A 26,831-nucleotide genomic window follows, 5' to 3' on the forward strand; every position below is an offset into this window, starting at 1 on the left:
AAACACCAATTTCTACATGAAGCTTTTCTTGATGTCCCAAATGCTAGTGCCTTCCCTCCCTAAACTGCTATATACTTATTCTCTACATAACTGTATTTATCTATCTACCCATCTATATACACATATATACCGTGTTTCCCTGATAATAAGACCTATCCCGAAAATAAGCCCTCCCCTTACTGTGTAAGATTCCTCTAAAATAAGCCCTCCCCAAAAAATAAGCCCTATTGAGATTGCTACTGTAGTGAAGGTGATCCCCTGTGCTACACACTACATTACGGTACCCTCTGTATGCACCGTCCCCCCCACCCCCCATGAAACGCACGCCGCGCTCCGAGCTGCATCCAATCAGAGCCTGCAGCAGTGAGCGCGTCATCCTGTTCTTCCCCAGTGATTTGCTTGCTGGTGCCATTGAGAGCAGTGCCACGGAGGAGAGCTGAGGCAGGACAACATAAGCCCTCCCCTGAAAATAAGCCCTCTGGTGTTTTTCTTTCCAAAAAAAATAATAAGACAGTGTCTTATTATCGGGGAAACACGGTATGTGTATGTATGTAATATCTCCCCTGACAGAATGTTAATTCTTTGAATACAGGAACTGTTTCATTTTTGTCTGTTTCCAGCACCTAAGAAGTGTCTGACATAGTAGCACTTTAATAAATATTTGTGGCTTCAAGGTTACTGTACTCTTGTTTCATCTCCTTTCCCTTCACTTCCTCTACAGCCTTGCTCTCCAGGGCTCTGTCACTGGCTCTCTTCAGGATACACTCTCCTATCAATCTCATTTCCTCTCACAGCTTCAACAACCTCCACTAAGCAAATGAATCTCAAATCCATAATTCTAGCTCTGATCTCTTTTCTGAGTTCCATTTTCAAGTGTCTACAGGTCATCTTCACTTGGATGTCAACTGGGCATCTCAAGTTCAACAAGGCTAAAACAAAAATCTTTCACCCCAAACCTGCTTCTTTTTCTGACTTTACTCTGTCTGTGATGCCACCATACAACCAATATACTACTTTCTTACTCTTGGTGTTATCCTTGACTCTTCCCTTTCCCTTACTTCTCATACCTAATCAGTGACAAAATGCTATCAAAAACACCTCAGCAATAATGCTTTTTTTTGGCACAAGGAAGGGTTCAATCTGGGGTTAGGTGTGAAAAACGACTACTATGTAAATAAAAAGATGACAATAAAACATTAAAAAAAAATACCTCAGCGCATTAGTAATCAGAGAGCTGTAAATTAAAGGAGGTTACACTTCACACCCATCAGATTGGCAAAGATGACAAAAAAGAAAATTTCAAATAGTTGAGAAGCTGCAGGAAAACAGACTCCCTAATACATTGTTGGTAGAGCTATTAGTAGAGTTGGTCCAGTGTTTCTGAAAAACAATTCAAAAATGTGCCCCAACAGTCACCAAACTATGCATTCTCCTTGACTCAGCATTGCCAACACTAGATTTATACCCTAAGGAGATCAAAGAAAGAGGTAAAGGACCCATACACATGAACACATTTATAGAAGCTCTTTTTGTAGTGGTAATGAACTGGGAACTAAGGGAGTGCCCATCAACTGGAGAATGGCTAAATAAATTGTAGTATACGAATGTAATGGAATACTGTTTCCAATGAATCGTACTGTAAGAAATGATGAAAGGGACAGTTTCAGAGAAACCTGGGAAGACTTGTATGAACTGATACAGAGTGAAGAACCAGACTGGAAGGATAATTTATACAATTACATCATTATAAGACAACTTTGAAAGCTCTAAGAACTTTGATCAATGCACTTCCAATTAGACTCTTGTTTCAGTTTTTCCTCTCTCCCTCTAATGCTTTACCTTTTTTCTTCTCCAAACTGATTTCCTATAAAATATAACCATAATCAAGATAAATATGTGCCAAAGTTTTTATACTATGATTTCCTATTTTTGCAGCTCTTATGTTTAGGGGGGGAGGGTAGAACTTTTCTTAATTCAGAATTACAACCAGATATCTTTCCTGTTCCCTCTTTCCCTTATTTTTTTCTTTTCTAAGTGAATGCCCCAATTCAATCACTTCTTTGTATCAGAATAGTTAGCAATTAATTTTTTTCTTGCCCAAACAGCTTTTCTTTAATGTAAGCTACTTGATCTATGTTGAAAATTACTTTTCTGTTATCTAATTTCTTAGCTTTCTTAGTTCACATTATATCTCTGCCTTGATTACCTTATAAAGAGGTAATAGATTTATCTCAGGAGGGCAGAATGGGACATAATTTTTGGACACAGTCAATATGGGAATTTGCTTTGCTTGATCTTGCATATTTGCTATATGGGTCTTGTTTTTCTTTTTTATTATTATTAGTTGGGATGCATGGGACAGAAAATAATGCATACTAATTAAAAATGAAAATAAAATAGAAAAAAAGTCTCAGTGACAACTCTTACTTTGTCTACCTCTTTTGTCTACCAGTTCCTATTGCTTCAGTTCTACCATAGGCCCTCATCTCTACCCACTTGGGCTATCATAATAGTGTTATACTAGATCTTTCCATCTCTACTCCCTTTTCCCTACAGCTCATTCTTTACTTTTCTACCAGAATAATTTTCTTCTTTTACTCATAGATCTGGATCATTCTTATGTTCAAAAATAGTCAGTAATTCTCCTTTGGCCCACTATGATCAACTAAAGAAAGACAAAAATCCTCTTGCTTTACACTCTGGGCTCTTCACAATTTAGCACCACCCAAAGCTTTCAAGGCTTGTCTTATTCTATACACTTCCATTATTGTTATTGTCTATCCAACATGAGTCACTTCTTCCTTTCCCCACCCAATACATTCTGCTACATTTTCATGTCATTGTTTAATGCTATTCCTACTTCTGGAATGTCTATCCCACTCCCACTTTCCTGTTGAATTTCTACTGCCCTTTAAAGACCATCTCAAAAAACTCCCAGCCTCTCAAAGCTTTCTCTGATCCTCTTGGATGATAATGATGATGCTTTACATAGCAATTTGTTTTGTAAATTCCTAATTATCTGTGTTTGTGTCTTATCCCTCTATTAGACTCTAAGCTATAGGAGGACAATGGTTATGTTTAATTTATATTTTGTATTTCAATAAGCAAAATGTTCTCTGTATGTAAGTTATAGGAAGGCAATGGTTGTTTAATTTTTATTTTGTATTTCAATAAGCATAATGTTCTCTGTACATTGTAGTCATTGAATGACAGAGATATCCTCACTCTGACCCCTGCTCCATGAGCTGGGTAATTGAAGTAAGACCTTCCCACTTTCAAGCTCCTAGAGTTTGGAGAGTTTGTGAGTTTGGAGGGTTTCTGAGGGACAAGGGTTCCAAGGTACCAAGTGGAACATGGTACAGTGGGATATTTGTACATTGGGTGAATGGTGGCAACACAGAAGGAGAAGCAGGTTTGGAGTGAAAGATAATGATCTTGGTTTTGGACTTGTTGAGCTCGATGCCTAGAAGACATCCAAGTGTAGAACGTGGTTCAGTGAGGAGAGAGATGGGAGGTACAGAGGGTAAAAAAGAGAAAAGACACAACAGGATTTGTTTCCCTCTCTCCACTCCTCATCTCATGTGTCCTCTTTTCCTATGCTTCCTCTGACCAGCACTGGGAACTGGGGTAAGATAAAAACTTCAGTTGTAGATGGAGGTTGAGGGAAGGAAACAGCAGAAAGGACTTCCCTTCTTTTCTTCCTTACTGCCACCAATCGATCAGCACAAGTGTACACGTTCAGGGGTGGGGAGAGGATTGAAATGTCAAAATAGGAATTATGTATGTGTTGATAAAGAGCAAATATTTGAGAATTAACTCTGTCATGCTAAGAAAGTTTGCATAGGCCCATTCTAACAAGGAAGGAGTTCCAGCAAAATTTTCTTTTGGTGGAAAAATGTCCTTGGGAGAATATTTGATTTCACCTTGATGAACTTTGTACTGACAGTTTTTCATAATGCTTTATCTTCTAGTTTAATATACCCCTCCTCCCACTGCCAGGCTTTTGAGGAAAGGTCATATATACATAATGTTGTATTAAGGTAATCAAGACAGAGGTATAATGTGAACTAAGAAAGCTAAGAAATTGGATAACAGAAAAGTAATTTTCAACATAGATCAAGTAGCTTACATTAAAGAAAAGCTGTTTGGGCAAGAAAAAAATTAATTGCTAACTATTATGATACAAAGGAGTGGTTGAATTGGGGCATTCATTTAGAAAAGAAAAAAATAAAGGAAAGAGGGAACAGGAAAGATATCTGGTTGTAATTCTGAATTAAGAAAAGTTCTACCCTCCTCCCCTGAACATAAGAGCTCCAAAAATAGGAAATCATAGTATAAAAACTTTGGCACATATTTATCTTGATTATGGTTATATTTTATAGGAAATCAGTTTGGAGAAGAAAAAAGGTAAAGCATTAGAGGGAGAGAGGAAAAACTGAAACAAGAGTCTAATTGGAAAAAAGAGAAATAATCTTTACCTCCTGCCAACAAATTTTCACAAATATTAGTACTGAACCTTATTTTAAAGACTAGCTGAAGGCATTCTAATAATATAGTGAACTGAGTTATTTAGTTTATTATATAGTAAAACCTTTATAGTGGGGTGGGGTTCTGTGTTCAGTGAGAATTCATTTATTATTGTAGATAATACTATAATACTTTATAGTCATCTGGACTGTCAAAGTTTCCCTTAGGGGATGAGGTATTAATAATATTTAATAAATAGAAAACTGAAATTGTGGTTAAAACTAGTGGTCATCACTAACTCATATAGACAAACTGTTAAAAATTAGCCATTAACAGAAAGATTTGTTCACGTATTTTAAAATACCTTAACCTCCCGAAGATTCATGCATTCTTCCCAGGAATAAAACTTTCTTTTCATCCTAAGAAAAAAGAAAAGAACAAACAGTGTATTAAGTGAAAACAACTATCTATACTTCATAAAAATTGGGGGTTTCACTATAAACTGGACAAAGCTGACTAACCTTTTCAGGTTCTACCGAACTGAAATCTACAAAATGACTTCATCATTCTATATCACTCTAAATTGTATTGCATCTTAAAGCCTGTCAATTCTTTGTACTGTATGCCACAAAGCATAGAAGGAGATATAGTATGGCGCAGTACAATGAACTGGGCAAGGCAAGAGATCTAGGCTAGTTTCAACTCTGTCACTAAGGACCACTCCAACTTTGAGCAAAGCACTAAAGCCCCCAGGGCCTCAGTTTCCTCATCTAAAGACCAATAACTAGGGTGTGGCAACTATGACTTTGTCCTAAGACTGCAACACCAAAAGGGCACACTTCCTTGTATGTCATTCTATCAACTAGCACTACACAGGGCCACAGAGTTCCCATCTCAGGGTGGTGGTCTACACCTATATACCATCTGCTCATTCCTAGGAGTTGCTGGGGGCTGTTTGTATGACTTCATTCAACCAAGGCAAATTGTTCTCCCCCTACTCCCACCAATTGAATTTTCCCCTGGTGACAGAATTTCCAGTGATGGCTCTGCCCACCTGCAACATGAGGGGAATGACCTCTAAGGTCCCTTCTACCTTTTATCATCTATGATTTGCATTCACTGACCAAGGTAAAGATTTTAGTAGATCTTTAACAAAATCAGATAGTCAAAATCACCTCTGTTTTTAATTATAATCATAAATTAATCTTTTCTTCATACTAACTCAATGAATTAGGTTGTTACCAGGCTAACATACATGTTATAAGGAAAACAGGATGCCCTGAGGGTCATATTCTATAGCATGGATCTAAAGGTAGTAGGGGAGACCTACATGTTGTGGACAGTTAGGAGGCACAGTAGATAGAGTACTGGAAGTGGGAAGACCTGGGTTCAAATCTAGCCTCAGATACTTACTAGCTGTGTGACCCTGGACAAGTCACTTAACCATGTTTGCCTCAGCTTCCTCATGGTAAACCATTCCAGTATCTTTGCCAAGAAAACCTCGGATGGGGTCACAAAGAGTTGAACACAACTGAACAACAACAAAGGGTAGCAGGAAGCCTTGCTGCTCTAACCAAGCTGGCTTGCCTACACCACTGGACGCACTTGTCTGGTAGTCGGTGTAGAGTGGTAACAGACATGGAGGGCCCATTCTCCACAAGCGTTGCTTCCCTGGACCACGGCTCTGGGAATCAGACTGGAAGCAGAGGGGAAAGGCGGAAGGGGGTGCTGCCGTTCCCAGGACTCTTGGCCTTATGCACTTATTAGATGATAATGTGTCCTTTAGCCAGCTCTGTTTATATATTTAGATTATCTCTTACCAGACTATCTGTTCTTAGTGGGTAGAGATCATATTTTATCTAAACTTTATACATCCTCAACATGTACCTCAGACTCTGCCCATAGTAGGTATTTAGCAAATGCTTTTTGAATTACAGTCTACTGTTGTAATTACATTCTACTGTTGTATTTGTTACGTAATAAAAAGGTATGAAACTAAGCCCTTTTTTCCCCTTCTCCAATCCCTTAGCTTTCTTATGAACATACATACAGAACTGGAAAGCCATAGAGTCCAACTCCTCTTCCATTTTACAGATGAGGAAACTGAGGCACAGAAAGGCTAAGTGACTTGCCCAGGGTCACACAACTACCCATGATAGATAGTATTTATATGGTACTTTATAAGCATCACTTTATTTTAATTGTATGACAACCCTGGGAGGTAGGCTGTTCAGTTATCCCCTTTTCACAGAAAAGGAAACTGAAGCAAGCAGGGATCAAATGACATGATCAGAGTCACAAAGCTAGTAAGCCTCTGAGGCTGAATTTTAACTGAGTTCTTCCTGACTCCAGGTCCACTGTTCCACCTAGCTGCCTTATCACTAGTAAAGTTTTGAGGTTTGATTTAAACCCAGGCCCTCTGGACTCCGAGCCTACCTATCTTACTAGCTTAATATTGTATTTCCAAAGCAAAATTTGCACAAGCCTCTGATTCCTTCATTCTAAATCCTCTCTAGACAAGAGAAAGGCAGTAATTATCTTACTAAGCCTAATCTCTAAAAACAGAAGTTTAGCTCTCCTTTCACTGCTACCTCAAACAAAATAAACAAATATTTGTCAAACACCTTCTGTGTACAAGGAATAGTGATAGACACAGTGGAGGTGTGAACCACTTCAAGGTGCTTGTTCACTGTCACTGAATGCAATAAAAGTAACCTACCCACTAAATATATGTATGTATGTATCCATATACATACCCACATAAACATACGGTGTATACACATTCATTTATATGTGTGTACACATAAAAACATATGTGTATGTATGCATGTGTATATGTCTGGTACCAGAGGTTAAATGACTTGCCTAGGGTCATACAGCTAGATAGTGTCTGACCTCAGATAAGGAAAGTGAGGCTCAGAAAATAGCTCATGGTCATGCAGGCAGTCAGTGATAGAGCCAGGATTTGAACCCAGGTCCTCTGATGCTAAATGACACTGCTTTTCCCACTGTACCCCACAAAGTTGGCTTCCACCCTTTCTAATCTGTGGATTAAGGCAAGAGATATGCAGAAAAAGGGGAGGGAAAGGTAAGGGATGCCTTACTGAAGGATATTATATTTTGGCCTTTCTTTTCTCCTTTCAAATCCCCATTCTACCTTATTCATTCATTCATTCAATAAACATTTATTGATGTAAAAGTAGGGGAAATAATTGACCTTTAATTTTCTTAGTGCCACTCAATATTCAGAGAATTTTTCCAACTGGTATACATTTTCCAGTTCCTGAGTTTCATTTCAAAGGTGAATTTAAGATTTTTCCCCAGAAGCCATAATTAGACAGTGTAACAAAGTGACAATCCTACCACCACTAAGGCAGAAAACATAATCCTGTAATGCTAACACTAACGTGTGAAGATTTTAAAATATAATTTTGTATTTTCCATGATATAAGGCTCCTGCTATGTTCAAGGCACCACCCAGAGCAATGAGGGGTCTACCAAAAATGATAAGACAAGGTTCACTGACCTCAAGGGGCTCCTGAGAATTCAAAGATCATTCTCCTCTTAAAACATGAAATGAAGAAATTCATGTGAGAGGAGACTGAATCCAAGGGCAATGTCCCTAGGGTGGGGACCCCAGAGATAAACATTAACCTCCCTCCTTCCCTCTCTCTTTTCCTGTATTCACCATCAGCATTCTCCTTTTTCCCAGTATCTAAATGACTATTTTTGTTTCCTCTGAGGGCAAGTATGTAGGGGTGCAGTTGGCAGGTCTGTTTATAAGATTTTTTTTCATAGTGGTGCTCCAGAAATAGTTACAGAGAACACACTTAAGCAACCGGAATTCATGCCACCCCTAGTGGAACAAAGTCCCAGTGTCATTTCTGCCCTGAGGAGCCTCAAAGTCTTTTATGGTCTATGGAGTGAAGAAGTTTGAGGTTTACTCCAAAAGGGCAGCTGGCTCTCATTTTGGATCAGCCAACAGAATTCCTAGTATGTCCAGTCACTTCCAGAGGGCAGAGAGAACGGCAACTTACTTCAGTCAGACCTATGCAAGTCAGGCGCGAACCAAGGCTTCTTCAATCCTCTGTAACAAACTAGAATCCTACAGATCTAACTCAGAAGACTGCTATCAGGAGCTAACCTCAGGATGGAGTTGACTTGAGTTCAGATCTACCCCTGATGCCTATGTGACCTTAGGCAAGTCACTTATCCGCCATGTGCCTCAGTTTCCATGAGACGGTAGGAATATATGGTTTCTGAGATTCCCTTCCAGCTCTAAATCTATAATTTATATATATGTATATATATATATGTATATATATATAAATCTATAATAATATAATCCTATGAACATTTTTTTCCTACCCCTGCCCTTCTGTATCCTAGGGAAGGACAAATAAATTCCTACAACTTTATAGCAGTACCTTGTATTTGTACTGTCCTTCCTATTTGTCAATGCACTTTCATCTGCATCATTTCAGTTGAACCTATGTAACAAGACATTATCTGGAGGATAAGTGACTCACCCAAAGTCACAGGTAGAATGCTACTCAATGGAAGCAGTAGAAGTTAGTCTAGGTCATCTACTTCTTATATTTAACACAGTTTGCACTGTTTGTTATTTACATAGAGTTTAGGACTGGCAAAGTACTTTTTAAGCATTATCTTGCTTGAACCTCACAATAACACAGGGAAGAAGGTAAGTACCAAGGCAATTATTATGCTTGGGTTTTAGTTGAGGTAAAGAGACTAGCCCATAGTCACACAGCTAAATAACCAATACAGAGTAGTTCTCAAAGTGTGTGTATGCCAAGGTGTTAAGCATGCCACAGAATTTTGAATATTATTGCAAGGAAGAAAATTTGTAAATACTTTGGTTAAATATACAATTTTACTTACCCAGCCAATAGAGTATGGTAAATATTTGTGGTGTTTAATTGTTTTCAGTCATGCCCAAGTCTTCATGACCTCATTTGGGGTTTTCTTGACAAAGATACTGGAGTGGTTTGTCATTTCCTTCTCCAGCTCATTTTACAGATGAGGAACTGAGGCAAAAAGGGCTAAGTGACTTACCCAGGGTCACACAGCTAATAATAATAATGAGGCCAGATTTGAATTCAGTTAGATGAGTCTTCCTGACTCCAGGCACTGCACTCTATCCACTGTGCCACCTAACTGCCCTAACATTAATCTTTACTTGCAGAAAAATTTTTTTAAAAAGTAAGGTAAAAAAGAAATGTATTTGGGGCCATATGTCCTGTTGGAAATACCTCCATCCCATAATAAAAGTGATATTTTATATCTACATAACAATGAAAAATTTTTAAATACTGATTTTTAAATTTATCATCCCATGTGATCATCAGAAATTCTCCACCACGCAACTACTTGTGGGATTATCCTCATTTTGGAGTTGAGGAAACTTGAGGTACATAGAAGCTAAGCAAAATCATCCAAGGTCGCTCAAATATCTAGGAGTAGAGCTGGGAGTACAATCCAAGTCTCCTGGCCACTTTGTTATGCTGCCTCAATTGCCTCATTTGTAGAATGGAGATCATAACCACCCTACAATAACTTCCTTACAGTCCTCATGACGATCAAAGGAAACATGGAAGTTGGAACCCTTTAAGAATCAGAAGGCACTAAACAACATAGGATATCCTTAAGTCTAATCCCACTAGCATGTCAAAATCAACTATCACTTAATATATAAAGTGACTGCTAACGTTGAATCAGAGTGCTAACGATGAGAGTGATCTAAAAGGGTCATGGGTTCCCTTACTGGAGGTCTTCAAGCAAGCGCTAGATAACCACTTCTTGATTATGTTATACAGGGGATTCTTGGTCAAGCACAGGATTGGACAAGATGGTCTCTGAGGTATCTTCCTTCTCTGACATTCTATGATTTTGTTTCTGTGGTCTAGGAGATACATCCTATTTACACTGTAGATATCTTATATGTAAGTAATTGTCAGCATGTTGTCTCCCCCATTAGCATGTGAGTACTTTGAGGGCAGAGATTTTGTTTTTCCCTTGATTTGCATCCCTAGTCCTTAACACAGTTTCTGAAACATAGTAAATGCTTAATAAATGTTTCTTTATCACTGAATGATTGACTAACATTAAGAAGATCGGAGAAAAAGGTATAGGATTAAAAGGTTTTTTGGCATGCACAGTTGGAGATCATAAGATTAAAAGCTGGGAAGAACATGGAAGAAAATCTCTTGAACCCCATCACTTTTTTTGTTTTGTTTTTTAGAGGGGGAAAGGCAGGGCAATTGGGGTTAAGTGACTTGCCCAAGGTCACAGGGCTAGTAAGTGTTAAGTATCTGAGGCCGGATTTGAACTCAGGTCCTCCTGACTCTAAGGCCGCTGCTCTATTCACTGCAGCACCTAGTCGCCCCCAAAACCCCCACCATTTTATAGATGAAGAAAAGGAGACCCAGAATGGGGAAGTAAGTGACTTGTCCCAAGTCACACGGCCATTAAGTCTCAGAACGGAGACTCAAGCCTAGAACTGAAAACTTCCACCTTGCATGAATCAGGGTAGGAGCTGCATTGGCGGGGAGGGTGAGAGTCCTTGGCATTGGTAGGGAAGGTGTAAAACTTACTTTTTAATGGCAATCAGCTCTCCAGACTCAATACTTCTTCCTAGGAGGACAGAGCCATAAGTTCCATCACCAAGCTGCTTGATCGTTGTATATCTATGCATGGTGTGTCCCTTCTGGCTTTATACTCATCTCAGTCCTGAGACTGCTCCTTCCTGTCATGGAAGCAGTTCTCCTCGGAATGTAGCCACACTTTTCGGTGACAGCACCAGCACAAGGTATTTGAGATGTCGTGACAGTCTCTCAAATACATAGTTTCAAGGCTCAGTCTTCTGCCTGCTGTGAAAAGCGAAAGATGACGATGAAGTCTATCACATTTTCAGTGATGTAGGTTACGAGTCTTTTTTTTAACAGCCAAATAAAGACCTTTTTTTCCATTTTTTACTAGAGATAAGATGTGGGGAAATAGTAGGCATTTTTTTCACTGACTCAATAATGAATCGCTCCAATTCAATGTTTTTCTGATGACTAACACGTTCTGTGCAGGCCTAGCCTGTCAAATACACTAAGTGAGAATAGCTTTGTGAAAGGGAGCTAAGTTTATCAATGTAAACATACAAGCCCAGAAGAGCTAAATTTAAAGTTCTCAGACAAGATTTTGAAGGAAATTACCCACAATGCACAAGCTATTTATGGATATATATGCAGGATGACTTTTACTATTAGACACTCACCAGCTAAGCGACAGACTAGAAATTTAAGGGCTGTGGCTAATCTATTAGATGCCTCTGACCAAATCTCTATAATTTGTAAATCTGGGTACAGCATATTCCAAAAGTCCTAGTGCTGTCTTAAGCTTTAACAGTTATTAATGCAGAAATATTTTGTATGACTGTGTATGTATAATGGGCATTGTATTTCTTACCTTCTCAATGGGTGGGGAGGGAGTGGAAGGAGGGAATGTGGAACTGAAAACAAAAATAAAATGAAAAAAGTAATTCAGATAAAAAAAATAAAATCAATCAAAAAGCTTTAATAAGTGATTAAGCTATTTAATAGCTACTAAGACCAAAAATCTTAGTGCAGTTTTAAGCTTTAATGGTTATTAAAAATTAACTAAGAAAAGGAAAGCATTTAATAAGCACCTAGTATGTGTCAGGTACTGCACTAAGTACCATACATATGTAATTTCATTTGATTTCTACAACAACCCTCAGAGATAGGTGCTATTATCACCATTTTACAGCCAAGGTATACAGAGATTAAGTGATTTGTCCAGCTAGTAAGAATCTAAGGTTGGATTTGAACTCAGGTCTTCTGGACTCCAGGCTCAGCACTCTATCCATAGGAACTCCTAGCTGCTCCAAAAACTTTTGGAACCCCATATGTGCCAGTCTCCCTAGAGGCTGTGCACTTGAAATCCGGACTTATTAATTTAGGATGACCTTATGAAAGTCATTTAACATCCCTTAGGCTTAGTTCTCTCATTTGGGGATAATAATAGTTATACTTCCTACCTTTCTGGACTCTTGTGAGGAATGAATTTTGCAAATAAATTGTTATAAAAACGTGAGTTGTTATGCCTGAAGAGGTAGAAACATAAGTAGTAATAATTCATTGAAATGGACTGAGATACCATTTTGAAATCTGACATCATATTAGGAAAATTACTGAACTGTACATATACATTCTGTGACCCAGAGATACTTCTATTGGGCTTATGCCCCAATGAGGTTAAAGAGAGAAAAGTTCCAAATATATATTTTTAATTATAGCAACACTCTTTGTGGTAGCAATGAAATGGAAGCAAAGAATGGTGAATGACTAAACAAATGGCAGTATATGAGTTAATAGGTTATTAGGCTGAGAGAAATTATACCTAGGAAGAATTCAGAGAAACTTGGAAAGAAATATATGCACTGAAATAAAGCAAAGTAGGCAGATTCAGGAGAGAAATTCACACAATGACCACAATAATGAAAAGGAAAACACAACCAAAAGACAGGAGTCCTTGGATCCCTGGAAGTGATCAATCTTTACTTCCCCTGACTAACAGTAAAATGCACCTCACTTTTCTCACGACAGGTCATATAATCTAGAGTAGAATATGGCAGATGTCCACAGGGACTATGCTGGTAAATGCTTAATGACTGGCTCTCAGGAATATATTTAATCAGCATTATTAACAATTTCTCCATCACTTTCTTAAATCTAGACAATTAACCAAACAAGGAAGCAAGCCCTGATTTGTAGAATTTGCTGATTTCCAATGTGTATTTGTTTATACTGAAAATTTAACAACCTACTTTATGAGCTGGTTCCTATATACTCCTGAATATAGTAGGCAGGGACAATGTATTGTTTTGGTTTTGCTTAAGTAAACTATATTTCTTTGTAATAAGGAAGGGTCCTGTGGGGGCTGAAGGGAAGTTCTTTGGGAAATGAGTCATATGAGAAAGGGGAAAAAAGCATTAAAAAAGTGGGTTTTTTTTAATGCAAAGGCATAGGACTAGAACTGGGTTTTTTTTGAAACTGTTAACTTTGTGAGAGCAAGGACAATGTTTTAGCTAAATTTTGTATATTCCTTAATAATAAACATTTGTTGAATATTTGAACATTACTAACTAAATGGATGAAACAAACTCAACAGATAAAGCTGGAGCTGATAACTCACTATCTTGATTCCCCCCATCTATGTAGATCACAATCTATCCATGCTTGCTCATTCCGTATGACTTTAGCCCATATTCTTCCATAATTCCTTAACATGCTAAGTGTACTAACTGGGTAGATATTCCATTTTTTGCAGAGAAATTTGTAAGGATATGAAAAGGACCAGTGACTAACCAGGACAGGGTACGGAGTAGAGGAAAATATAAGGAAAAACATATCCTCTGTGTTCTCATGAGTAGTATTCAGTGTTATATAGGTCTGAGCAAGAATCAACAAAAATAGGCTTGGCCAGGTCACAGAGCCTCAGTAACTCTGACAACAAGTGATTTAAGCACTTGGATGTCAAAGCATCCAAATTTTATTCTGTATCCCCATGGACAGACAATAATTGGAAGGACCATAACTGAGACTTTAAATGTCCTCCTAGGAAGATGTATTGAATCTAGAAAGTTGATTGCAATAAAAAAGTTTCACATCTTCTGCACTGATGCCAAGAACTCTCACTCTCACTACCAAAGATATCTAGTTACTTCTCTAATTTATGCACATGGATTGTGCTTGAGGAAATTATGGTACTGTGGGAAAAGTATTTGAATGAGATATATGGCAAGATCTCAATTTAAGTGATGCGTATGTAAATATATGTGTGTGTACGTATAAATATACACACATGCATATATATATGTATGCATATGCTAGAATCAAAATGATGGGTAACTTTTGTGGGAGTACTTATTGAGCCAATGAACTAACAGTCTTAAGAAACTAATAATAACAATAATAATAATAAAGTGGCTAAAGAATGTGAAGACATATGCCTAGAATTTTTGACCCTGTTCAGTTAAGAGTTACCAAAGACTACCATATGCTTTCCACTTATTTCGTAACTGAGGAATCATTAGGAGTTTGAAATCCGTGCCGTTTCACAATGTTGACACAAAGAGCAGTAAGTGTCCTTGAGAGAGCAATTGGTCCAGCCCTCGGCCCTCAAGCAGGTGACTGTCCAAACCAGGTAGGAGAGAAAGTTGCTTATTCTCTTCTTGACATTCTTCAGGGATAGGGGCCTTTCTGTTTTATCTTGGTGGAAAAAGAAAAAAAAAACCTTTTCTAATATCTAACCAAAATCTGCCAGTTTTTAATTTTAAACTCATTTCATGGCTAGGGATATCTGTTCAATGGCCCTCTCATGAAAACTTTTTGCTTACTTGAGACCAGTAATCATATCACCCTAGGTTTTCTTCAAAGGACCTATTTTCCAGATCCATTGTTAGCCTTGTCTCATTTGATGGGACTCGAGTTCTTCACATCTTTTTGGAAGTGCCAAAACTAGACTCACTACTCTAATTAGAGAGTTTGAAGAATAGACCCCATGTTCCCTATTTCAGTATATGCCTGTATCATACGAAGTTTTTACACATGACTGATTCATAGTCAGTCAACTATTAACTTATTTTTCTTTGATTCTTATCTCAGGTCACTTGTTCACCCACCAAACAACAATAGAGTGGATTGATATATTTTCCTAGCTCATAAATGAAAGAGAGACTCTTGAGATAAAATTAAAAGTCTTATAGACAGGTTACACTCAATGCCTTTCCTTCATCCAGTACTCAAGTTTGGGTGGAGGAGGGGTAGCTAGCTGCTCCCTGTGTAAAAGATGTGGGCGTTTTAGTGGTTTACAAGCTCATTATGAGTCAAGATTGTGACATGGCAGCCAAAAAAACCCCCAATGAAATCTTGGCCTGTATTATAAAAGGCACAATGTTCAGAATGAGGGAGATGATATACTTTGCTTTGGTTAGGCCACATCTAGAGTACTGTGTTTGGTTCTAAGCACCATATTTTAGGAAAGTCATTGGTAAACCAGGAATGGATGCCAAAGTTGGTAACTAGGATGGTAAAAAGACTGTAGACCTAGGGCATACAGGGATCATTTGAAGTAATAAGGAATGTTTAACTCAGTAAAGAGAAGACCTAGGGGAGTGACATACATTGTCTTCAAGTACCTGAAGGGCTGTCACATGGAAAAAAAGGATTAAATTTGTTTTATTGGGGCTCAGAGGGTAAAACTAGGAGTGATGGATAAAAGTCATTCATTCCTCGCAATAAGGGACTTTTTTTTTAAACTTCTATCTTTAGTGCCTAGAAAAGTGCCTGGAACATAGTGTTTAATAAATACTTGCTAGTTCATTGATTGACCAGCACAGCTTCAGTTCATTCTAATTAACAGCATCTGGAACAATAAGTACTCCTAACCCATAGTTTTATTTTCCCTTTGGCCTCAGGTTTTTTTTTTTTGGGTCCATTTTTTAGAACATGTGATGAAGGTTAGCAAAGCTCAGGCTTTGGGTGTTCACACATTATCTATGATACTGAACCTATTTTCTGCCTGTGCTTTGGCAAAAATCAAAAGATAACATCTTTTGGTAAATATTCTGTACCTCTTTGACACCTATGCAATGGATGATGCCTACATTTATATCAGCTCCAAAGATGAAAGCATAATAAATGACTAATGACACACAAAAATATGATAAAAATTCATTACACACTCAAAAGGAAAAGCAAGCTCTACATCACAGAAATTTAGAGTTTCATGTACCGTCGTCTTCTGTTCTGCTATTTAAATATGGAAATGGGAAATCAAAGTTTTAAAAAAAATGCTAAAATTTGTTTTTACATGTAACTGAGGAAAAATACTAAGTAAAAAATTTGGAAATGTTATTTTATTTGGTGTTTGTTAAGTTCAGAGTAAAATAAAAAGAAGAGGGGGTGAAAAAATGATTAAAAGTTGAGACATTTATAGGTATCCAATGTTTTGGATGGTTCAGGGGTGGAGAACCTTCAGCCTCAAGGCCACCATGTGGCTTTCTAGATCCTTGGGTGCAGCCTTTTGATTGAGTTCAAGTTTTACAGAACAAATCCTTTTATTAAGAGGATTTGATCTGTGAAGTTTGGACTCAGTCAAAGGTTAACACTTGAGGACCTAGAGGGCCACATGTGGCCTTGAAATTGCAGGATCCCCACCCTGGTTTATCTAAATGCTGATTTCTTCATTTTGTCTCTAACTCTAACCTAAGGCTGCAGACAAAACAGCATAAAGGATATCATCTTAGAGCTGCATCATCCCCCACCTCAAAAAAAAAAAAGAGCCAATCAATTTAGGAGAGTCAAGGATAACTGATAAACAATCATGATGCTCCAGTGGTACCAACACATTGTCAATAGTCAACTCAAGTTAACAAGTATGCATTAAGTATTTACTTTACACCAGGCAAAGTGACACACCAGGCACTGTGCTAAGTTCAGAGAATAGAAACAAATAGACCTTACCCTTAAGGAGCTCATAATTTAATGGTGAGCCAACATCCAAACAGCTGTGTACAGACAACGTATATAGAGGACAAATTGGAAATACTCGTGGAGGGAAGACACTAACATAAAGGAGGACCTGGAATAGAAGAAGGCCACCAGCACATTTGGTGGACTCTCTCTGGAGGGCAGACAGGAAGATATGGATAAGACTTTCATGGGATAGATAGGCATGGATGGGTTATTTTCTGCATCCTTGGAAGGAGTATCCACAATGAGAATCAGCTAACTCCAAACACAAGCTGCCCCCATACCATTCAGTTCTGCCTCTAGGGAGGCAACTTGGGGTAGTATGAATAAATGCTGGCTTTTAGAGTCAGGAAGTCCCACTTTAGACATTTATTAGATATGCAATCCTGGGGTAAGTCACTAAGCCTTGCTGGGCCTCAACTTTCTCATCTGTAAAATGGGAATAATGAGTATCTACTTCAAGTAAGATAACAGATATAGAGCTTTGTAAACCTTAAAACTCTACATAAGTGTGAGCTATTATCATTATTCCACCTTAAGGTCGCTGCATTCACTTTTATTCTAAAAGTTAGCATCCTTTCACTGAGTCCTGGGCTTATCAAGGGTCACTGCATTTCTGGAGCACTGTTCAGTGAGGGCCACAATGGTCAATTACACAGGACTTACCCCATGTCTCTTTCTTGTTTGTTATTGGGACTGCACCTATATTTCACTAGTACAAGGGATTCCCAGTACAGAAACTCCCTCTACCAATACAGATCATATATATCTTAGCTGTCTCAAACACTGAGAAGTTAGTTGATTGGCTCTGGGCCATGAAGTAAGTGATATAAGAGGACCGTGAACCCAGGTCTTCCTGACTTTGAGGTGAGCTCTCTATTTACTAATCGACTTCATGATTTCTGTATTTGAAACAATTTCCTCTCAAGTGGTATTTCACCTTCACCTTAAAAAAACTTCTTACTGAGCACAAAAACACATGGGAGGTACAATTCCAGGCTCTGTGAAGGATACACAGAAATATAAGGCATAGTTTCCATCTGCAGCAACTTAAAAATCTAGTTGGGAAGTTGAAATAAACACAAATAACTACAGTAGGTGACAATTATGGGAAATATAAAAGGGGCCATGAGAGAGGGAGTATAGGTGATGGAGAAATCATTGAACTTGGACTCAAGAGAGACTAAGTTCACATCATACATTTAGTAATTGTGCACGAGTCACTTTGTTTCTCTAGGCCCCAGGTTTCCCACCAGTAAGAAGCAGCTAGTAAGAAATATATAAACAGAAAAAAAAGAATAAGCTGCTCATTTAGCAAGAGCATAAGACAAGCAACAGATAGCCTTTGAACTCCACTGGTACTTGGAGAAGATCCAAAGACTGTTGTATGGACCCCCCATGGAAGATATGTAGGACACAGACTATAATCAGCCAGGATATGATGGGCTGCCATCTGCCCATACTTCAGAGGACTTATATCAATGAGAACCTAGATGTATTGACATAATCAAGTACCTCTCTCACAAGGCTGGTGTGAGGAAAGAACTATAGACAGGACTGTTATTATTATCTGAGTGGCATAAATAACAGGTGCTACATGTGTTCAGAGGAGGGAGACATTATTTCAATTGTCAATTATCAATTATTCAATGCAGATGCATTGAAATATCAAGTATCTCTGACAATGGGGGCTACCGGCATTCAGAGGAGAGAGACATTATTTTAAGTATCAATTGATATTCAAATATCAATTATCCATTCAACAACTTCTGGTTACTGAGCCAAGTTTTCTAATAGAGAAAGTTTTACCCAAAATCCTGTCACTTGCGGAGACTTTAGGGACATCCTGCATTTACTTATTTACAATTTATATACATGCACTATTGTACTAATTTTTATGTACAGTAAGCAAAGGATCTAAAAGATGAAATAATGATAAAATATTTGATTCTAGAGTAAATACAGAATCAATGAGGTTTCTGGATAAAGGAGCAACATAGTCTGAAATGCACTTTAGAAAAATTACTTTGATAATTGTGGGGCAGATGGACTGGATAGGGAAGAGACCTGAGACCTGAGGCAGGGAGATCAATTAGAGATTGTTGCAGCAGTCCAAGGGGTGTTAAGGGTGATTGTGTGAGTGGATAGAAGGGGAAAATGTCAGAGATGTTACAGAGACAGAAACAAGGAAACTTGGCAAATGATTAAATGTGGATGGGGAGGGAGACTGAGGAGTGGAAGATGACAGAGGTTGTGAAATTGGGTGACTTGAAGGATGATCACCATCCCTCAACAGAGACAGGGAAATTCAAATGAGAGGGAGGTTTGGAGAAGATAATGTGGTGTTCAATGAAGATCATGACCCATCCATGCTTGTTTAGCCAGTACTATACCCTCTGCCTCATCCAAAATGAAGGGGGTAGGCAGGACTCTTATGCACAGGTCACTGCCCCAAAACCCAGAATCTATACTCTGAGGGGCAGCTGCCATAGACACAAGGTGATCTGGGGGCAGAGGGAGTAGTATACTGAAGATGGGAGGGTGCAGAATTTTCCCAATGACAACGAAACAGTTTTTGCTAGGTAGTAGTTAGGATATAACTACCCTGAAGGGTGGATATCTACTCAAAAGAGGCTGGGAGTTTGCATAGCAGAGGGAGGGGAAAGAGTTGGGAAATGTTGGAAGATAAGGATAGGAACAGTGGTTTTAGAGACAAGCCTCGTGATTAACTACGATAAGGAGGATACATACACTCCTTCAGATCTGGCCATGGCCTCCACTTTGAAGAGCTCCTTACATCAGTGAATTATTGTTTGGAACAAAAAAAAAAGTTCATAGCAATACTTAGCAGTATTTTCCCAAGCTCCATCAATGACATCAAGACGCAGGAATTTCTTGGTACATATACAACCAGTGGGACTTGGGAAGTGAGCAGGATATAATGGCTCCATCACCCACCTTGGGAGTCAGTGGCTCCAAACCTGGCAGGGTATCTAGATCGCTCGCCAACCCCATGTGTGATCTGGAATAAACTGCTCCATGTTTAATTTACCAGCTTGTCAACTAAGCCAGAAATATTTATGTACCTAACAGGGTGCACTGCCAAAATAATTATTGGTGAAATGCTTTAAAATCCTAGAAAAGGTACTTACATAAGCATTCATCATTACCATTAATGCTAAGCCCATCTGTGGGAAACAATGATGGTGACTGAAAGAATGACCACTTTCCGATTAAGCATCACCAGAAGCAAGCTGATATTCGCAGTGTTTCTGCCAGGTCTAATTTGTCAGCCTCTATGTAAAAATGAATCTCCTGTCATCACACCATCTGTGGACAGCTAGGAATAAAGGACTGATCTATGCTAGGGGCTCTTAACCTTGAATCTGTCTACTTGGTTTAAAAAATGTATTTTGGTCATTGTATTTCGGCATAATTGGTTTCCTTTGTAATTATGTATATTTTATTTGATACACTTAAAAACATTATTCCTGATAGGCTTTAATGGCCAAAAGGGTCCATGACATACAAATGGTTAAGAACCTTTGATCTATAGGGAATAAATGTATTACTGGGGAAGGAGTGAAACCTATTTTTAAATAGTAATCGGCTCTCTAGACTCAACACTTCTCCCTAGGAGATAAAAGCCATATGTTCCAATGAACTTGATAGTCATATGAAGGATATAAAGCTGTCTATCCTCTTTTTCCCTCCATGGGAATTCTGTAAGGGAAGGGAAGACAAAAATCCATAGGGAATGCTGGTACCATGCAACCCATCACTACTGGGGAACAACAGGGCCCATGGGATTCAGCATCACAAATTCTTAACTTCTGCTCTGTGTTTTCTGTGCCATCTTAGGCATGGATCCTAACCTCTCTGTACCTCTGATGTCTCATCTATAGATAATCAGTTTGGACAAATTACTTCCCCCTCTCTAAACTTAAGTTTCATTATTTCCTTGTATAATAATCTTGACCTTTGTTATTCCATATGTTAATATTTTTGTCTAATTCTGTAAAATACTCCCTTGAAAATTACATTGGTAAAGGACTAACTCTCTAGATCAGTTTGGAAACCATCATCATTTTCCCCTAATGCTAAGGGCCTGCCCATAAATACTATCTATTTATTGGGGTCCTTCTTTATTTCTGTGAAAATTGTTTTATGGTTATATAAATTGTTTGTAGTTATATAAATTTTGCATGTTTCTTGTTAGGTAGGCTAACTCCCAGATTCTATTTTAACATGTTTTTGTTATTTTAAATATTTTTTCTCTTTTTATTTCTCCTTGGTTTTTGTTTTTAAGATTGAATAGTGATAGCATTCTTAATTTATTTTATATCTTGTTACTTCACTAAAACAATTCTCAATTTTTTGTGGATTCCCTAAGTTTCTAAAACGAGTTATATTGTCATCAAATAGATAATTTGACTTATCTTTTTTTATTAATGCCTATTCCCTTAATTTCTTTTTCCTGTTTTATTGCAATGGCAGCATTTTTACTATTATATCAAACAATAATAGTGGATATCCTTGCTTCACTCCTAATCTTACTGGGAAAACTTTCAGTGTTTATCCATTGTAAATGATACTAGCCTTTGGTTTCAGATAAATACTTTTGGTTACATGAGGGAAATACTCTCATTCCTGTGCTATTCTTAGTGTTTTAACTCAAAGAATACTGTAGATTATCAGTGAATTTTTCTGCATCTGTTGATATAATCATGTAGGCTTCTTATTCATATGATTTATTATGTCAATTTTTCCACCTTTGAATTTCTGGTATCAATCAATAAACATTTTTTAAGCATGCTGTGTTTCAAGAACTGTGCTATGCATTATGTATATAAAAAGAGGCAAAAGACAGTCCCTGACCTCAGGGAGCTTACAATTCAACTTGGTAATAGTTAAGAATAATTTAGTTATATTGCTCTAAATTATCTGCTATTCTTGAATTTTTGTATCTTTATATGTTACTAATATTAGTGTATAAGATGACAGATTTAAAAATCATATAGCCAAACCATTTTCATTTTGTAAATCAGGAAACTAAAGCCCAAAGAGGTTAAATGCCTCATCCAAAATTGAAACCAGGTTCTCTGACTCTAAACCTGATGTCCTTGGCTTTATATTTGCCTGGTTTAGAAATCAGAAACCTAAATCATGAGTCCAGAGAATTGAAGATGAAACACCCATCTGCCAGAGGGGTGATGGACTTAAAATGCAGACTGTATTGCATTTTATAGACACATATTTGTAGACATGGTCAATGTGGGAATTTGTTTTGCTGGACTGTGTATATTTATTATGAGGTTTTTTTATTGTTCAAATGGAGGAAATAGTGGGAGGGAAAGATAATAAATGATTATAAAAATAAATGAATGTTTAAATAAATAAATGATTTTTTAAAAATAAAGCAAGATCAGGTTTTTCTCATAGAAAGAGAATAGTAGAGAGTCTTCATTTTCAAATTTTTGAGAACAGTTTATATAGCGCAGTCATACTTTTTGATCCAGTGATCCTATTAAGAGGATTATATTGTATAGATAAGAGAGGAGAAAAACCTATCTGCATAAAAATTTGCAGATACTTTATGTGTAATAGCAAAAAATTAAGATAATCTATATGTCCATCAAATGGAGAATGACTGAATATACAGTAGTATATTAATGTAATGATATACTGCCATACCATAAAAAGTGACAAACACAAAGACTACAAAAGAACATAGAAAAATGTATATGAAATGATACCGGGAGGAGAAAACAACATTCATATTGACAAAAATTGCATTAAAAGTATTACTAAGAATGGTTAGAGTATCATAACCCTAGAGCTGGAAGGGTCCTCAGAAGCTATTTAGGCCAACCCCTCATTCATAAATGAGAAGACTGAGACCCAGGGAAGTTAAATGAGTTGTCCATCAGCAATAAATTAACAAGCATTACTAAGTATCTTCTAGGTGGTGCAGTGGCTAGAGAGCTGGCCCTGGTGTCAGGAGGACCTGAGTTTAAATCTGGTCTCAGACGCCTACTAGCTGTGTGACCCTGGGAAAGTCACTTAACCCTGTTTGCCTCAGTTTCCTCTGCTGTAAAATGAGCTGGAGAAGGAAATGGCAAAGTACTCTAGTAGATTTGCTAAGAAAATCCCCAAATGATGTCATGAATTGGACACAAGTGAAAAAAAACTGAAAAACAAGCTAATTACCTTCTGTTAGACACTAGAAATATAAAACAATGAAATAATTTACCTTCTAACGGAAGAAACAAGTATACATTTAAGTATGCATAAAGTAAATACAAGGTAGTTAAGGAAGAAGGGTCCTGACAGTGGGAGGACCAGGAAAGATTAAATGTAAAAGGTTATACAAGTTATAAGTCTCAGAGACAGGATTTGAACCTAGGTTTTCTAATTCCAAAATTAGTACTGTTTCTATTGTGCCACATAGGTGACAGACATCAGAGTAGCTTAAATAGATAAAGAGCCGACCTTTGAACTACTGTGAAAATCGTGGTATTAAAAAAAGGATGTGGGAGAAGAAAAGATCTCAAATGGTCAGCTAGGCCATCTTCGTGCCTTGAGCCAGAGCTATACTTAAATCATAACAGACATAAGCTTCTGTCCTCCTTTAGCTAGCTCCAGAGAAGGGAACTCAATGTCACAATTAAAACACTCATTTCTCACTATCCTGAACCGGATAAGTATACTACTAACCCTTACTGCAATTTGAATCCATTCCTGCATACTGAAACCTAGGTGAAAACTGGACTTGGGCAACTAGCTTTAGCTTAAATGTTCATGTAAGATCCCTGAAAAAAAGAGATAAGTGGCTATAATAAACTCCATATAATTCTGCATTTTTAAACCATCTTATTATTAAGCACAATACAATTCATGCAAGAAATATCTCTGGTGTACCTACCATGTACAAGTCACTGTATTAAGCCCCATGAAGGGGTTTTTTGTTGTTTTGTGGATTACTCAGGTCTGACCCTTTGTGGCCCCATTTGGGGTTTTCTTGGCAAAGATACTGAAATAGTTTGACATTTCCTTCTCCAATTCATTTTGCAGATGAGGAAACTGAGGCAAACAGGGTTAAATGACTTGCACAGGGTCACACAGCTAGTAAGTATCTAAGGTCAAATTTGACCTCGGTCTTCCTGACTCCAGGGCTGGCACTCTATCCCCTGCATCACCTAGCTGCCTATGGAGGGATACAAAAAATGAATAAAACATGGTCCCTACCCTCATCGATTTCACACCTAACAGAGGAAATTTTACACACACACACACACAATTAGCTATAAAACTAAACAGAATATGTTTAGTGACAAGGAGAGGTAGAAAGTGCCACAGGAGAAAATAGGGGCAAGAAATCACTCTGGAGGACTCGCAGAAGGAGGAAGGGAATCAGGGAAAACTTGATGGAAGAAATGACATTGGAGTAGGATCTTGAAAGATGGAGGGTATTTCAACAGAAATATGTCCCATTTCCTCCTTGAGAGCTTCATTCTAATAGTCTCTTGTCTTTCATGTACCTTCAGTTTCTACCTCTCCACTGGCTCATTTCCATTTGCCTAAAAATATGTTCATGTTTCCCCAATATTATAAAAGTGTTTCCCCCTGACTTTTCTATCCAATCCAGCTATTGGCCTATTTCTTTCCCAGGGGGGTTTGGTAGGTGGGGGTGGGGGGGTGGGGTAGGACTGTCTCCATCAGATGCTTCCATTTTTCATTACCTCTCCTCAAACTCTTATAATCTGGGATTTTTTTTCCTATTGAAACTGCTCTTCCTAATGTCAACAATAATTTCCTAAGTGCTAAATCCAATGACCTTTTCTCAGGTCTCGACTTCCCTGACTTTTTTTGCAGCTTTAGACATCATCGACAATTCCCTCCTTCTTTAGTTTTATAACATCACTTTCTTGCTTGTTTATTTGTTCTTCCTCCTCTTGTGGACATTCCTGATGTGCCCATCCTTTTCTTTCTCTCTTTCAGTCTCACACAAAATTTTGTTTTTCAACTCAATAAGTCACTAGTCATGTTAATATTGCGTATTATAATTATCTGTGTTGGTGTCTTAGCCCCCCAGTCAGGTACAGTTCCTTGAGGGCATGGACCATGATGCTGTAGCTAAACTATGAGCTCTAAGTTTAGCATAGTACTCTTCAAATGTTAGATACTTAATATATGTTGAATGCATTAATGAATAAACAAATTGAATGAGCAGGCAGAAATATGAGCATGGGGAGTTCACTCACAGAGAGTATCTTGATCAAAGGTAGGGATGTAGGTAAATACCAGGTGTTTGAGGAGGGTAGCTGAGCTGGAGCTTAGGACAGATGAAGGATAGTTGGAGATAAGGCAGGAACCAGGTGGAGGAGTGAAGCCTAGCATAACCTGGATGCATAACCCCAGGCAACCTCTCTATGATCATCATCAACTTCCTTCCTCATCTTGCCGGTGATTCAAAATCATCTCAGCCGAGGCTGATTCCTCTTCAGGCTGTAAGGCAGGTGTAATCTGCTCCTCTGGAGATCCAGTCATAGCCTTTTCTGTCTTTTCTTTTCTTTATTCCCCACCGTGTTCTGGGTGTCTTGAGGTAAGGCACACAACTTCCCCTTGTGTGAGTTAAAATATGTCAAACAAAGGCCTATTGCTTTATAATATCATTGGCTGATTTGAGTCTTCTGTGGAAATGTCTATGTCTCTATGGTGTAATGGATTGTGACAACCTTTAAGCTCCTTTCGACCTTTAAATCTATGAGCCTAAAGAAGGTAGAGTAGATATGATGTGGTCTGGGGTTGCTGGGAACCCTGAAATGTCAGGGTACAGGGCGAGTCTGCCTGGAAAGATTTCAAGATTTCAAGCTTTCAGGCACTCAAGCCTTTGAGTGAAGGGGCACTTTATTGTAATACCAATAGAAGCCAGTGAGTTTCCTAAAGAACCTGCAAATTAAATGGGTGTGAGATTGATGCTTACATACAAAAAGGACAGTGAAAACATCTGTTTAGGATTAAGGAGTGGTGAACAGCCTGGGGTGGGCCAGGTGTAACAGTGAAAAAACTATAAAGTGGGCTAATTAGGTGATCTAGATGGGATTAATGAATGGTTGTTTTTTGCAAATAGTCTGGGGTAGGCCAAGAGGGACAGTGAAAGGAATGTCAAGTAAGCTAATTAGGTGGTCCAGGTGGGCTGGGGTGGACCAGTTGCCTTGGGTCGAGGTACCAAACTACAGAGTGTGACAGAGGCTCAGAAATAGGTTGGTTATGTGATTTCTACCTTATTATAGGGTTAAAATATGATAGAGCGGGAAGGTTGAACATGTGTAAAGGTGTGGGACAAAGCCCTTTTTAGATTGTGCCCATTTCTGACCTGGAGTGGTTCATACCATGAGTGTCTTACACCCAGAATGACCTATTCTAAACAATAAAAGATGTGAAACTGAGAGTCACCATTCATTACTAGAAAAAGAAAGTTCATGTAAATAATTGTATATATATATTGCATGTTTCCTTTAGTAGGCATGAAGAAGTTTCTCCATCAATTTGATGGAATTGTAAGGCAATTATCCAGTGGCTGTCTGAAAAAAAACAGTTAACACCCCTGGTGGTCTTTAAAAAGCCATCTAGGGGGCAGCTATGTGTTGAAATGAATAGAGCACTGAGCTGGCTAGGTGGAGAAGTGAATAGAGCACCAGCCCTGGAGTCAGGAGTACCTGAGTTCAAATGCAGCCTCAGACACTTAACACACACACACACACACACACACACACACACACACACACACACACA

General features: G+C 38.1%; 2 protein-coding genes across 4 annotated transcripts in view; both read right to left on the minus strand.

The window, feature by feature from the left end:
• CILK1 (ciliogenesis associated kinase 1) overlaps nucleotides 1-26,831 on the minus strand; it is a 97,047-nt gene that overhangs the window by 61,962 nt on the left and 8,254 nt on the right. Inside the window, exons 1-2 of one of the 2 annotated variants that reach the window (XM_069070617.1) lie at nucleotides 11,082-11,218; nucleotides 4,832-4,886 (exon numbers count right to left, since the gene is read on the minus strand). In XM_069070617.1, coding sequence (XP_068926718.1) covers nucleotides 4,832-4,886; nucleotides 11,082-11,182 — 156 coding nt within the window. In that variant the 5' untranslated portion in view covers nucleotides 11,183-11,218. Of the gene's footprint in view, nucleotides 1-4,831; nucleotides 4,887-11,081; nucleotides 11,219-26,831 lie in introns of those variants that run through there. The other variant, XM_069070618.1, reaches the window with a different exon arrangement.
• Nucleotides 11,081-26,831, minus strand: part of LOC138148005 (uncharacterized) — a 24,020-nt gene continuing 8,269 nt past the window's right edge. Inside the window, exons 3-4 of one of the 2 annotated variants that reach the window (XM_069070623.1) lie at nucleotides 11,944-11,986; nucleotides 11,081-11,357 (exon numbers count right to left, since the gene is read on the minus strand). In XM_069070623.1, coding sequence (XP_068926724.1) covers nucleotides 11,212-11,331 — 120 coding nt within the window. In that variant the 5' untranslated portion in view covers nucleotides 11,332-11,357; nucleotides 11,944-11,986 and the 3' untranslated portion in view covers nucleotides 11,081-11,211. The remainder of the gene's footprint in view (nucleotides 11,358-11,943; nucleotides 11,987-26,831) is intronic. The other variant, XM_069070624.1, reaches the window with a different exon arrangement.

Source organism: Petaurus breviceps, unplaced genomic scaffold (genome assembly GCF_028583685.1).
Source record: "Petaurus breviceps papuanus isolate PSGF00001 unplaced genomic scaffold, PetGlider_PUasm1.0 90822, whole genome shotgun sequence".
Taxonomy (NCBI): domain Eukaryota; kingdom Metazoa; phylum Chordata; class Mammalia; order Diprotodontia; family Petauridae; genus Petaurus; species Petaurus breviceps.